This window comes from Polyodon spathula, chromosome 16 (genome assembly GCF_017654505.1).
Source record: "Polyodon spathula isolate WHYD16114869_AA chromosome 16, ASM1765450v1, whole genome shotgun sequence".
NCBI classification, from domain to species: Eukaryota; Metazoa; Chordata; class Actinopteri; order Acipenseriformes; family Polyodontidae; genus Polyodon; species Polyodon spathula.
In genome coordinates this window covers 25,170,162-25,184,298 of record NC_054549.1, presented here as the reverse complement: position 1 = coordinate 25,184,298, position 14,137 = coordinate 25,170,162, and the positions used below count along the sequence as shown (strand labels likewise).

Below are 14,137 nucleotides of genomic sequence, written 5' to 3'. Positions count from 1 at the left end.
ATCAGATTCCAGCAAAGGGAGGGGGTTTGTTGTTTAACAGGAAACAGAATTCGGTTAAAAGGGAACGTAAAAAGCGACCAAACTTTCGTTTTCCTCAATTTTGAAATTAAAACATGATGAGGGTAAGTTCTAGGCAAAAATGCAATGGCGATCTATAGTAATTGGGCTGCTCCTGTTGAGACTGGCACTCAATTGTATCTTGTGGTTCACATTCGGATTGGGTTTTTATCAGAACTTCCATTCTCAAAAAGTGGACCTTTACGTCGATGACGAGAAAGTCGCTTTTGAAAAACCTTCGTGGCTGAATAATAACCCACAGAATGGGGACAGCAAGACCTGGTCGAAAAACTCTTACCTTAATTACTTTGAAGACGGAAAAGACGAGTACGCCCAAAAATACAACTCTTTCCCGGATAACCTGAAGGTAAAAATGAAGGACATGGCGAAAGAAATGTTTTATTTTGGATATGACAACTACATGAAATACGCTTTTCCAGAAGATGAACTGAACCCGATTGACTGTGAAGGACGGGGACCCGATGTGTTAAATCCGTAAGTGTCTTTTAAAATCCATGTTATTGTTGTTATTTGATTATTATTAATCTGTGTCTCAAATAGTTTGTGTTGAGTACTTGTTTTATTTATTTCGGTATGTTAAAATATTAATTATTAGACTAGTCTATTGCTTTCTTGTCCCACGCACTTCTATGTAAACTGTACTTCATTGTCAGTTTCTACTTTTACTCCTGTAATTTCAGAGAAAGCAACTTAAACAATGTATCAAAACGTGTACCAAATTGTACAAAATTGCATTAGAGTTCTTAAGTTTAATTGGCTTGACATCGAACAGCTGTGTGGGAATGGACTTTTTGGCAGTGTAAGACATTCATAATGTTATGTTACCTACAGCAGGTAGGAGAATCGTCTGAGTAACAGAAAAAATCTAACAGGATTTGAAGAAAGATTTAGAAGCATCAGGTATAATAGTGCACGAAAGAATTGTACGAAAGTACCTGAACACAAGAGTTGCATGAACGTAGACCTCGTTGCAAACTACTTTTAAAGGGAATTCTTCTAATCAAACATTTTGCCAATAAATTCAAATATTAATAGGAATCTGAAGCATAAATATCGATTTCTGGTCTGAGACAAAAGTATAACGTTTCCCTGAAACAGACAGCAGTATGTTTGGAGAAAACGGGAAAAGCCTTCAGTTAAACATCGGGGTGGTTCGATCATTTATTATATGGGTGTGTTTTAGCTACCAGGGACTGGAGCCATTCATGTGATTAAGATGGAATAATGTATCAAAACATTCTACAAAGTACAATGATACCATCTGCTGGTTGAGAGTTTATTATTAATGACTCAAAGCATAGGGCTAAGTCAACTCTGGAATTCTTGAAGAAAAAGGAAGATAAGTTCTGGAATAGCCTTTGCAATCACTAGATCCAAAACCAGTAGATATACTTTGGAATGATCTAAGTGAAGCTGTAGTCAAACATTGTGTATCCAATCTGTTTTAGCTGAAGAAAATGTGTTATCCAGAAAGGGCCCAGATTTCACCAACAGGATGTAACGTACTGTTTAAGAATGAGCATAAAGTAGGACCCATGAAATACTAAAGCAGGGGTGTCGATACCTTTGTCATGAATGCGTACATGAAATTAAAGTTTGTTTTGTTAAATTACTAGAAACTGTGTTTTGCCATTGTTTTATTAAAAAATGGTTCAAGTTGACTAAGTTCTTGTCCTTAACCTGTTACCTTGAATTATGGTATAATAACTGTAGGGTGACAATACATTTGACTGCGACCCAGCCTAGTAACATGTACAGGTTTAATTGCTTTGCTTGTCGGCCTACATACCGGTATTAGTGATTTGTTTTAATGTATATGGTAGTAGTAAAATAAAATTTTTGAAAAGGTGCAGCTTATAAAGTAACTACATGGCTGTGTGAAAGAATGCAACATACAGTAGTAGATTCTAGTGAGAGGCTGACTGTTTTAAGAGGATTGAGATTTTACTTATGTACTCTTTTGAAATGCATTGTGAATTCCTGTTTCTTATGAGTGAGACTGGTTATAATTGAGACCTACATTTCCCAAAGAGTCTGTTTCTGAACGGGTTAGACTTGGTAGATCTGCTGCATAATTTCTACTTTTATGTTGGTTTGTGTTGCGTTTGCCTACACTTGTCCTGCAGGCTCAGAGTCCACCAAGCTGTCAGTTTCCAGATTCAGTCTTCTTTCTCCTGCACTCAAAGCTGTTGTCTTTCCAGGTCAAACATCAACATTAATGATGTGTTGGGGAACTATTCGTTGACTCTGATTGACATACTGGACACGCTGGTGGTGAGTTGTCAACTTTGCTTTTTTACACACAATAAATCTTTACCTTTTTGTAATTTTATTCAGTCATTTTTAAAACTGAATAACCAAGGCTTTTAAATCAATATGTTTTCTTACCTCCTTTATCATTATCACATCCAGATCTTTTTCAGATATCAATTTTACTTTGTGCCTATAAACTTCAGTCAGAGATGCCATTCCCCTTGCATTAAGCACCCAAGGTTTTGCAAAAACTCCCATTTCTAGTTCTTCTAGCTGTAGGTAACTGGATTCAAGGAGCACTGTGGCAGCTGTACGTTATTACAGCAGTCCCTCGCTACACTGGACACGTCAGGAGACAAACAGGTTGTGCAGAAATAATGTAGTGTCGGGGGGGGGGGCGGGGGACACACAACTTTAGTGCTTAATTTAATTTGAAATGCATAAATCATTGTACTGAAAAGTGTATTCTGTAAACATTACATGATGTAACGATATGAATCTGTACAGTAGGCCTGTACAGTGCAGTAGTAAAATCATAAGAATACCTGGTGCACTTTCCTTTTCTTTAGCCTGTAGGCTACCAATAACGCAAAATAAATCATGGTGCTGCATTGTATATATTACTGTATTAAAAAAATTGAACCAAATTATTTTAGCTCATTTTTTACCGTAGCCTACTACTTGGTACACAATTATTACAGAATAGATCATGGTGCCACAGTGGCACGTTATGATGCTATTACAGTACCAGGGCTCTGAATTGTGAACAGAAAGGGCAAGGCCTAAATGGCCTTCAGTTAAATAAATTTGTAGAGGGCACGAAGGCCACTAACTTAAATCGAGGCTGAAGTGCAGGATGTTGTGCAGTTTTGATTAGGATTCGTATATAACCTATTTATTTATTTATTTATTTATTCAGAATATGCTGGGTTTTTGTTGTCAACCAGTAGCCTAGACAGTCAACCAGTAGCACCAGACTCTCTATTTGCCTTAGGAGCCAATGGCTCTTAGTCCAAAACAAATTGATCGCCAAATCCAGTTGTTGGGTGACACTTTAGGAGCAGCTTGGTTACCACTAAGACACTAAAATGATATTAAAACTAACTTACGTTGGTTTGTTGTGATTCTGTTTTTCAAGCTACATGCTGTTCACAGTTTGTATTCTTGGACTAAGTGCAGTTATGTAACATGGATTCTTGTGTCTTCTCTTTCAGGTGATGGGGAATGTCTCGGAGTTCCATAAAGCTGTCAAGTTGGTGATTGAGACGGTCTCCTTTGACAAAGACTCGACTGTGCAAGTGTTTGAGGCCAATATCAGGTTAGTTACATTTCTACATATTTGTACCTGATTCGTTGACCCAGATTGATACATATATATTTCAGTGTTTGCACAACACCTGAAACCTGAAGTTCTCTAATAGCACAGTGTTTTAATTTGGTTTAATGGTTACAGTATTGGTTTATATGGAGCTGATTTTCTTTATACTGTTTACAGTCTGCTCTTGCAGTTTTTCTGAATGCAGTTGTGTCATTTTCACTAGCATGGCTTGGGAATGAGCAGCCATAGAGGGGTCCTCCCTGTAGTGACTTTGGTATGCAATTTATTTGTATATAAATTAGTCTCTAGACTCATGTTTAAGAAAGTCCAAATGTTAGTAACTGAGACATACCATAATAGTTCGGGGATATCATGTAGAACTCGGATTCCCTTGACAACAATTTGACATTCACACAGCGTGTCAGTTCATTGATTCCATAGTGAAACGATTACAACGACCATAACATCATTAGCATACAGGGGTAATTATGCCTTGGTAGCGTCCAGAGGGGGGAAAAAAAAAATCCCCAAAAAAACAAACATTCACAACTAGCCAAAAGCAACTTTAACATACTACAGGGGTGTTACAGATTCCAGTACTTTGGAATGTAATCTGTATAAACTAGACACAAGTTTAAGAAATATATATATTTTTATATTTATTTTCAGCGACAGCTGCAGCAGCACGTCCACTCCTAAGGACGTTCAGTGCATTTTTGTTTAAGCTTAAATAATGTTATGAACTAGGCACGTTACAAAAAATGTAATAATTGAATCGATGATCTAGTATTTGTATCGATGTATATAACGAGGAATGGAATAGATAAATCAAATCTTTTTTTTTTTTTTAATCGTAGCAGCCATAGTGGAGAATGGCGTTATTAAAAGTCAACTGTCCATAATGGCAAGACTGCTTTAAATATTCTTGTCATTTTTAAGGTGGTCGTCTGTTTAAAGGAACTTTTGAAGTATGTATAGTGCTGTAAACACTGTCCCCATGGAGTGTATAGTGTTGTCAAGTAATGCACACCCAAAGAAGTGCTTTATTTGACAGCAGTGCCTGCTTTGGAGTGGCCTAGTGTCATTATAACATTTGTGATTGTTTTATAAAGTGCGGAATTAGTTGTTCACAGTTTTCCTTATGCCTTAGTCTGGCAATCGGTTTTGTTCTGTAAATACAAAAAACATAATATTTATAAGAAAGAAATGTGTTCATTTAAATCTCTTCAAATGCAGTTGGCCCATGTAGGTTACATCGGGCTGTTTCCCAGATCTTTTCCGATACTATGTTGTTTGCTTACTTTGTAACTGCTAAAAACGGTTGCTGAATTAACAGTAGATTCAGGTGCCTGGACAGCTGTGGTTGTATTGTATCTAAAGTAAAGTCCTGCAGTGTGCGTCACAGCTTTTACTGCTATGATGTAGTAAAGCTAGTTTTTTCTAATTTAGTTTTTCCTTTGCTTCTGAAATATATTTTTTTAGAATGAACCACAACCCTTTACTAATTTTTGAAGAATATCTGCATGTTGAGGTATTAAGTGGTTGTTTGTTATATGTGAGGTAAACAGTGGTTAACCATAATGTTTTTGACTGGCTAGTGTACAGCATTGGTGTTATACAAGGACTATAACCCAGTGCAGTTCAGTCGTGCGCGTTCTATAAAGGTTCTGTGTTACACACAGTGTAGGTGTTACATTCTGAACAATGTAACACCCTAGAAGGTATTGCCCCTTTACAGTCTGCTTCATTCTCCCCAGGATTCTTGGAGGTCTAATTTCTGCTCATATTCTCCTGACTGACTCCAAACAGCCATTCGGTAACGTGGGGCTGCAGGACTATGATAATGAGCTTTTACACCTGGCTCATGACCTAGCTGTGAGACTTCTGCCAGCCTTTGAGAATACCAGTACAGGAATCCCATACCCTCGGGTAGGCAGGTCTTTACTCAGTAAAGAGTTTGACAATCACTTGTAATCACTCCGGTAAGAGAGGTTTGCTTTTGTTGTGTTGGAGGTTATAGTTATAATAATTTGATATTATATTAGATTGACTGAAATAAAATCTAAAACAAGTATATTATTGCTATTACCTCCACATTCAAATATACATTGCTTGTAAAATTGTAAATACAATTTATTTTGTTTAAAACCAGGTACCTATTCACAACTTTAATTCTACATGGGCTTTGTGAAAAGTGTATTTGCTTTTAGCTAATCAAAGCTGTTTTCTTTAGGATATAGTTTGCTCCATTTTTGTGTAAACTCACCAATGAAAATTACGGAACAAATAAGAAAGAGGCAGTTCTAGCCTATTATCTTTCTCTTCTTGGCAATTTTTTTTTTTATTTCTTACATGAAAAAACTTTGAGTTTTGACAGACTGACCAAACTACTGTAGAGAAGAGTACATGGTGTTTCTCTAATGAAGCCTGAAGGTGAACCCCCTTTTTTTTTTTTCCTTTACCTGCTCTAAGGTAAACCTAAAGAGAGGAGTCCCCCCGGACAGTATCAATGAAACCTGCACTGCCGGAGCTGGGTCGCTGTTGGTGGAGTTTGGGATCCTCAGTCGCCTGGTCGGGGATTCAACCTTTGAATGGGTGGCACGAAGGGCGGTGAAGGCACTCTGGAAACTGCGCAGTAATGAGACCGGCTTACTAGGCAAGTCTTATGTATTAGCAACCACAGTTACACGCCGACACATAATGCAGCTATAACACTGTAAAAAGTATGTGAGAAACACCTGTCCTGCCATGACTAAATTCAAAATTAGAGCGATTAGTACAATTAGTTGGTGAGCATGACTCATATCAACAGTATTGGAGATTAGTATGGACTAAAAATTAGTATTGACATGTTTAATCACAATTTAATAAGCATATCAACAGATACATGCAAAAATGTGACATGCAGACACCTCCATATCCCCAAAATCTGATATGCACAAAAACTTATGCTAAGTAATGAAGTTTCATGACTTGGACTAGTGGTTCACCAGATATATACAAAAATGTGAGAAGTTTGACATGCATAAGTAAGACCACAATATTCCCTTCTCAAAGGAATTTTATCCCTCTCTGGGGAATAATAAAGCTTGCACTATTCAAGTTTAATTATTTAATTTATTTCTAGTTTTGTAACATTTGCAGGAATGCTTTTCAATTGTGAAGAAATTCTAGTGTCAAACTTGGGGACCTTGTCTGTTCTAGTTGACATATTATTTAGAGACCACTTCTCCAGGTGTGAGTGAGAACCACATGTATTCTTGCAGGTGCACACAATGGATAGGTCCCGGTGATTTACTGTCATGTTTCTGATGGGTTTTGGATGAGTGTTAGTGACCTGCTTGTTTTGGATTGTAATGCCCTGTTTGTTGATCTGATGCAGGTAATGTGGTGAACATTCAGACAGGCCAGTGGGTTAGCAAGCAGAGCGGTCTGGGAGCAGGCATGGATTCTTTCTATGAGTATCTGCTGAAGTCCTACATCCTTTTCGGAGACAAAGAGGATCACAAGATGTTTAATGCTGCGTACGAGAGTATTCAGAGCCATCTCAGGAGAGGGTACAATAAAGCAAACAGACACTTAATTATCTGCAAAAAGTTCCATTACATTGTCATTATTTTGCTGTTTTAACCCTTTGCTGTCCAGTGTCCAATATATTTTTTACATTTTGAAAAAAGGTATTAAATGGGTATGGAAGCATACCCTGGGGTAGTAAAGTGTTAAAACAAATGCTGCCTATGTAATTGGTGCAATTGCATTGATTGTTAGGTTTGGCTCTGGTTAAGTTTTGAAATTCATTAGCAGATCTTTTGAAACCGTAGGTACCTGGCTACAAATTTCACTAAGCTTGGCTCGTTCAAGCTGACTTCAGACATTCAGACTTTTGACAATTTTTTCTTCTGTTTTCTTGTAAACTGTTCCTCGTTTATATCTAATGTAAATAATAATTTTTTTAATTCTCTTTGGACTTCAGGCGAGAAGCCTGCAATGAAGGAGAAGGTGATCCACCACTATATGTGAATGTGAACATGTTTAGTGGACAGATAATGAACACATGGATAGACTCGCTTCAGGCTTTTTTTCCAGGTCTCCAGGTGCAGTATTTTAATAATAATGTAAAAACTTGTTTGACTTCCACATTTTCCAGACCAAAAAAAAAGCTAATAAGATTCACAGATTCTAAAAAATGCTATTTTATGACCCTGAGAAGTATTATTGACTTTTATATTGTTGTACGTACCGTAGGTAGTCTTATTTTCAATATGTACTCTATTTCACAATTAAACACTATTTATTAAAGCAGAAAAATGTTTTGTTACATAAATTCAAGTGTTATTCTACAACAAATGTTAATCAGTTTAAATGCTTTCCTGAAAAAACAGTAAATGCAGAATTGTAGATTACTGGTATTTTAGTTTTTATATGTTCCCCTTTTAGACATTCTATTTTCACATCAGAATTATCTAATAAAATAAAAACATAAATACATGTAAAAATAGCAAGGGACACCTTTTGATTTGAACTTGAAATACACTGGTCTTTCTCAGGACGGGTAACTCAAATTGAAACCTGTGTCTCACAATTCTGACTTTGTTTGTTTAATTGAGTTGCAGGTGTTAAGTGGTGACATTGAAAATGCAATTTGCCTTCATGCCTTTTATTACGCTATTTGGAAACGCTTTGGGGCCCTCCCGGAGAGATATAACTGGCAGCTCCAGGCACCTGATGTCCAGTTTTATCCACTGAGACCTGAGCTGGTGGAATCCACATATGTTCTTTACCAGGTATGTTCTTAAGACAAGGGAAAAGTGTACAGGGAATTGCATTTATTAGGAAGAAGCCGTAGTAAGCAGTACCTTGGCTAGTACCTCCTTAAGTCTTTCTTATGGTTATATTGTTACATTCCATACATTCACTTGTTGGTTTTTCTCAGTGTCCAGTCTTGCAGGTGCTTATGTGTATGCTTATCTAATCTTAAACTTGCCTCTGAAAGACAGGTTTCAGGTTTTCTTTTTATTTTGTTCTTAATACCCAGGCCACCAAGAACCCTTTCTATCTCCATGTAGGAATGCATATTCTCCAGAGCCTTGAAAAGTATACCAAAGTCAGGTAAGTGCTGATGGATACCCTGGAGAAGTCCAATAATAACCTCCCTACCCAACAGCAACTGTGCTTTTCTTACCATTTTTATTAGCTTCAATACCATGTTCACATTTTCCCTGAATGTACAACAGTAAGCAGAAATCCTCTCCTTTAGGTTGGTCTTTGCAGTCCATTATGTAAAGTTGCTTGCCAAGATTGATTGAACAGCGTTAAAACATTTGACGCCACCCGGGTTGATCTTTTAATTGATTAATTTTCCAATTCAACTGAAAACTGGATTCTGGTATATAGATACATTTGTATTTGACAATGACATTTTGAATGAAGTTTACCTACAAATATTTTTATATGCGATAAACAACTCAATTCTGAATCGGCGTTCAAATGATAAACAGTTTCTCGTGCCACCACCGATTTCACCTCTTATTGTTTATCCCTTAATCAATTAAACCAAACCTGGGAATTCATAATCAATTACAATCTGACCGGACAAGAAGGTATGTAGCTGAGTGTTTCTGTACACCGGTAGCATAATACTAGAGTCTTGGAGTTTTGATTTAAAGCACTAAGTGTTGGTTCTATAAATTCAACATTCAAGAGCACTCTGCACTTTTTTTTTTTTCTTTGCAGCCATTTGGTATCTTCAGTAATAATCTGTATGCAGGGAGACTGCAGTGCTATTATGTAAAAACCCAGGTAGCCTTTGGCTGATTCTCCGAAGGGCTAGCATCCTCCTGAGCTGTTCCCTTTTTCATAGATGCGGGTATGCCACTCTGCATCATGTTGTGGACAAGTCAAAGGAAGACAGGATGGAGAGTTTCTTTCTCAGCGAGACGTGTAAATATTTGTTTCTGGTATGTGTTTTTGTGAAACTTGTTTTGCATGATTTTTTTTTTTTTTTTTTTTTTTTTTTTTTGGTATTTTAAATTATTTCAAAAGCAGCACATCTGGATTTGTTTAAATATCCATAGTTTTTATATGTTAAATAGAAGGTGTGAAAAACAATGTTCCTGCTTTCCGGCTCTCCTTCTGCATTGGGTGTTCCTACCTTGCCTTCATGCTAGATAAGCTAAGGCAAAGGCACTACCACACGGTGTGCAAGGCGACTCATACAGTCCGGGGAGCGTTGGTTCACGTCCTGGCTGTATGAAGTCAATGTTTGCTGGAGATTCCAGAGGGAGCATCGCTCTGGCTCTGGCTTTCCCGGTTAAGGGAGACACAGTTGTTTGGGGCCGTTTCTCATTACCACGCTACAGCGGACCCTACTGGCCAGATGCCCGGTGACACTTGCAGGGTTGGGCTTTGCCAACATCTGCTCCTGAACTCCTGGGTTTAACAAGGGGAATTGCTGCAGGAAGGGAGCCTAAATGGACATTGGGCATCCTAAATTTAGTAAACATCTCTCTATGTATCTGTCTGTCTTATATTTAAAAAAAAAAAATATATATATATATATATAATAGTTGTAGTCAAAAGTTTACATAACCCAATGGAAATTGTATAATTTCTCGAAAAACAAAGAACTTTAGGAAATCTTTTGTAGCAGGCTTTTTTTTTTTGTGTGTGTGACCAATAGTTTACCACTGCTAAGAACTGTTTTGTGTCTTTGTCGAGACATTGTTTGACGTCAAGGTGTCTTTTTTTTTCATATGCACTTTAAATTTTTTTTTTTTTTAATAAAAAAAATTTGGTATGCATGCATGAGTGTTCTGCAGTATGTTGCAAGCTTAAAGATTTGGCATTTTAAATGGTTTCTATTGTTGCCTTTTAGCTGTTTGATGAAGATAACCCTTTGCACAAATCTGAGAATAAATACATTTTCACGACTGAGGGACATGTTGTGCCAATAGACAAGCGGTTCCGAGAAAAGGTTTGGAAGGATGAAGGGGTTGTTGCCAATACAGAAAAGCCTGAAGTCAGGCCAGCCAATACCAGCACCAATGTAAGTGTACAAGCAAAGCAGGAAACACAGGTTTGAGGTTTCAGAGGAGCTGAGATTGTGAAGAGGAGTCGACTGCTTTTTGAATACTTGCAGTTCTGAGGGATTTGATAACTTCACACATGGAACTAGAGGCTCTGTTTAAAATGACGTACGTTTCTGGGATTCGTTGTCCAGTTTTTGTTCAAAGTGTAAATTGTCCACATGCGATCAGTGTTTTGTGCCCCTGAAATAGAGTATCATAGATTTCAGATTTAGCCGCGCACCAGTGTAAAACGCTCCGGTGCAGTTGTCATTCTTGCAATGAGTTTGTTGTATTACTCGCTCCTTTAGAGAATGTACACTGTTTTAGTGACCCCGGTATTGTTGCACGTTCAAATTAGAAAAATCAATTTCAGATAACCTCCTTCAGTGCATTCGACGCACCCCTCTTCATCATCCTCAATAAAACATTACTGTACTTTGAAAACTATGGTACGTACAGTATAGTTGCAAAGGAGACCGAAATGACAGCTGCACCCCACAAGTGGTCATTTCTCATTTTTCAAATGCCTCGCTACAGAAATTCAGATTTTAAAAGTGGCCATTTTTTTAAATAGTTTGTAAACATGGCAAATGGTAATCTAAACAGAAACAACAATGTGGAATGATGGAGAAATATGTAGAATAATATATATGGGCTGCAGTGCATTGAGAGAATATTTCATCAAGGGCTTTGTGAAATGAACCGAAGAATGAAGCTTGAGTGCTTTATGAAATGGCACAGAACCCTGAGATGCACTGTCACCCATATGTTTTTTTTTTTTTAATATTGGATGGATTTTAGAAATATGGTAAAATACGATGTTCAAGAATAGAACGTACCTTTCTGGGTTCATACTGACTGCCGTCTCTTTTTGTAATGCATACATGACAATAACAAGTATTGAATTCAGAGTAGTATTGTAACAATCTTTAAAAAGATGCCACCTACCAGATCTGTAAGAAAAGCCAAGGCATGTAGCTCAAGGAAATTGAGCTTTTTATTAGGCAGCAATCCCTAGCCTTAGTCTGACTGGACCCTCAGGCACCTTCAAACCAATGCAAGCAAAGAGAGCAGCTTCCATAACAGCGGCCTGAGGGAGCTCAGCCTACACAGAGCAAGGTTCATACTTGCTGTCGTCTTTTTTCCATTAAGCAGAAACTTATTTGTCGGGTGTATGTTTCGCTCGGATACAGGTATTCTTGATTTCTGTGCACTCCAATCTCAGTCAGATAAAATTAAGAGCCAAGTCAAATTTGGTTTTCTTGGATGTGTTTAAATTTTCTTGCACTAATAAAAGTTTTAAGTGCTTAAGCCAGTCTTGATTGACCATCCATAACCCTGGTTCCCTGAAAAGAATGATAACCATTACCGAATGGGAAGAGCATCTCTGACCAGTCAATCACCGAGCACATATAAAAAAGCTGCCCTGCTGTGAGGGGTAAGTCCCTCCCACCTCCTGCTGAAGAGCTTGAATAAAAACATTAAAGAATCACAAAAAAAAAATACATATATACTGTGTGATGTGCCACGTCTGTCAAGAGAGCAGCGCCTTTGTGCAGTCGGTATGTTGGAGGCTGGACTACGGTAACATACTGTGGTTCGTCATCTTGAAAGCTAGCTTAGTCGTGGGATCGGAGGATGCCCACTGAACCTTTCGGTCTCCTGAGCTGTGTGGGGAATTGCTGCGGTGAGGGGAAAAGTGATTGGGCATTCCAAATTGGGAGAAAATGGGAGGTAAAATAATAATTGGACACAGTAAATTAAACAATTTTAAAATAAACTTTTACATGCACCTTTTCTGAGATTCTATGATTCTAGGTTTGGTGTTTGCTTCTGTTGGTGGCGGAGGATTGTGTGGTGGTGTTTTTATATAACAGAGAACAATTTAATCTAAAATAAGGAGGTGTAAATTTGAAAGTCCTCTGTTTCCCTTTTCAGTGCAACAGGATTCCTGATGAGAGAAGGTACGCTTTGCCTTTGAAAAGTGTTTACATGAGGCAGATAGATCACATGGTTGGGCTGCTGTGAACACGAACTCTGCAGGAATCAGGGGCTCATGCCTCCCACATGCAAACTGTGAAGAGGAGCAGGATGATGCTTATTTACCAATACTCATTGCTGTAGAAGGGCAGTGCCGGTCCCAGGCAGTTACGGATGGTGGCAATCTCCCCTGCATTGATTTAAAATATAAATATATTGATTCAAATTAAGGAATACTGGCTTAAAACTATTTTTTGTGAAATTCAGGTCTGTTCCTGTGGCGCTTTGTTTTTAAATGTGTGATGAAGGTATGTACATTTACTTAAAAGCACGTTAAAAAGTAACCAGAAGTTCTTGGGTACTTCAGGTCTGGGTGCCTAAAAGTACAGTACAGTCGTTTTGCTGTGCTGCATTATTTTCCTGCTGCTTTTACTTTGCCTGTCGTCTCCAGGCTTCTCTTTGCAAAAGGAGGCCCTAATTTATGAATTCAAATGCTCTTGGATCTAAATCTTATTTCAATCTGCTTGCTTTTGGATTTATTTAAAATGGCCTTGTATTTTAGAGGATTGTTTTTTAAACCAAAAAAAATGGCTTTCTAACAGGCTTTGCAAAGGACAAAGGCAGCCCTGCAGGTGCGATGAGGTGTAACGGTGTCTGACGGTTTTGCCTCCCTAAATCGCGGGAGCGCCAGACCCAATCTGATGCTTCCTTTAGAATGACCAGCGAAGATGGGCTGCTTCGCACAGCCTGGATGCAAACGGTCGCTGTATGACTCTCCCTGCACCACACTGCTGTGCCTTTACCAGGTGAACCACTCAGGTTATCGGTAGACCTGAGACGCTCAAACAAAATAGATGGCTGTCGGTCAAGCCCTACCTATAATACTTCTAATATTTAAAAAGCTGAGGAACAGTTCATCCAGTTGCCCAGATACAGAGCCTTCAAGTGTGTTGTATTACTAGTAATATTGTATTAATCCCCCTCACTGGTTTGTTCCCTAATGTTTGTTTTATGAAGCTGCATTTTCAATACAGTATTCGAGTAGATTCTAAAATCAAACAATGTATCAATTTCATGACACGTTAAATAGCAGGGATTTATAATAACTTTTTTGACAGTATTGAATAGAGATATAACTTGCATAGCCTGTAGCTGTTTATACAATTTTCTAAATTTTGTACTGCAAACCTTGTTGCGTGGGTCATACAGTACTTAACGCAAAAGTGATGTAATTTTTAGAACGGTTATTTCATTTGAAAGATGAAGTCTAGTGGCCGCATACGAGTCTTCCAGGCCAGCAATTTGATTCCTATGCATAATTCTTTGTTCTAATTATTGAGTTGTTTAATTGATAGAAGTCACGTCCCCACAGGTACCTGTTAGCAGGAGTTATTACTTATAATTTCACTAAGCGTAGCAGCCGCATTCAGAAAGTCAATGG

The 14,137-nt window shown here is 37.9% G+C and overlaps 1 protein-coding gene across 2 annotated transcripts; it reads left to right on the top strand.

Moving 5' to 3' along the window:
* The first annotated feature begins 18 nt into the window (after window positions 1-18).
* On the top strand, window positions 19-12,926 carry LOC121328678 (ER degradation-enhancing alpha-mannosidase-like protein 1). 2 transcript variants are annotated; one of them, XM_041273616.1, is made up of 12 exons: window positions 19-552; window positions 2,280-2,352; window positions 3,546-3,649; window positions 5,407-5,578; window positions 6,122-6,305; window positions 7,032-7,206; window positions 7,623-7,743; window positions 8,263-8,433; window positions 8,685-8,758; window positions 9,510-9,606; window positions 10,524-10,694; window positions 12,655-12,926. In XM_041273616.1, exons 1-12 carry the CDS (start codon window positions 140-142, stop codon window positions 12,742-12,744), a joined length of 1,845 nt encoding a protein of 614 aa, XP_041129550.1. In that variant the 5' UTR covers window positions 19-139; the 3' UTR covers window positions 12,745-12,926. The 2 variants fall into 2 exon arrangements, with proteins under 2 accessions (XP_041129550.1, XP_041129552.1); XM_041273618.1 differs by lacking the exons at window positions 9,510-9,606; window positions 10,524-10,694; window positions 12,655-12,926 and adding an exon at window positions 9,383-9,482.
* The last annotated feature ends 1,211 nt before the right edge of the window (window positions 12,927-14,137 follow it).

What these genes read in the sequence shown, in the direction of transcription:
- LOC121328678 (XM_041273616.1), top strand. Translation starts at nt 140, where the DNA reads ATGCAATGGCGATCTATAGTAATTGGGCTGCTCCTGTTGAGACTGGCA. An exon ending in GTGTTTGAGGCCAATATCAG is followed by an intron (nt 3,650 to 5,406) that starts GTTAGTTACATT and finishes CATTCTCCCCAG; the next exon opens with GATTCTTGGAGGTCTAATTT. An exon ending in CTTTTTTTCCAGGTCTCCAG is followed by an intron (nt 7,744 to 8,262) that starts GTGCAGTATTTT and finishes ATTGAGTTGCAG; the next exon opens with GTGTTAAGTGGTGACATTGA.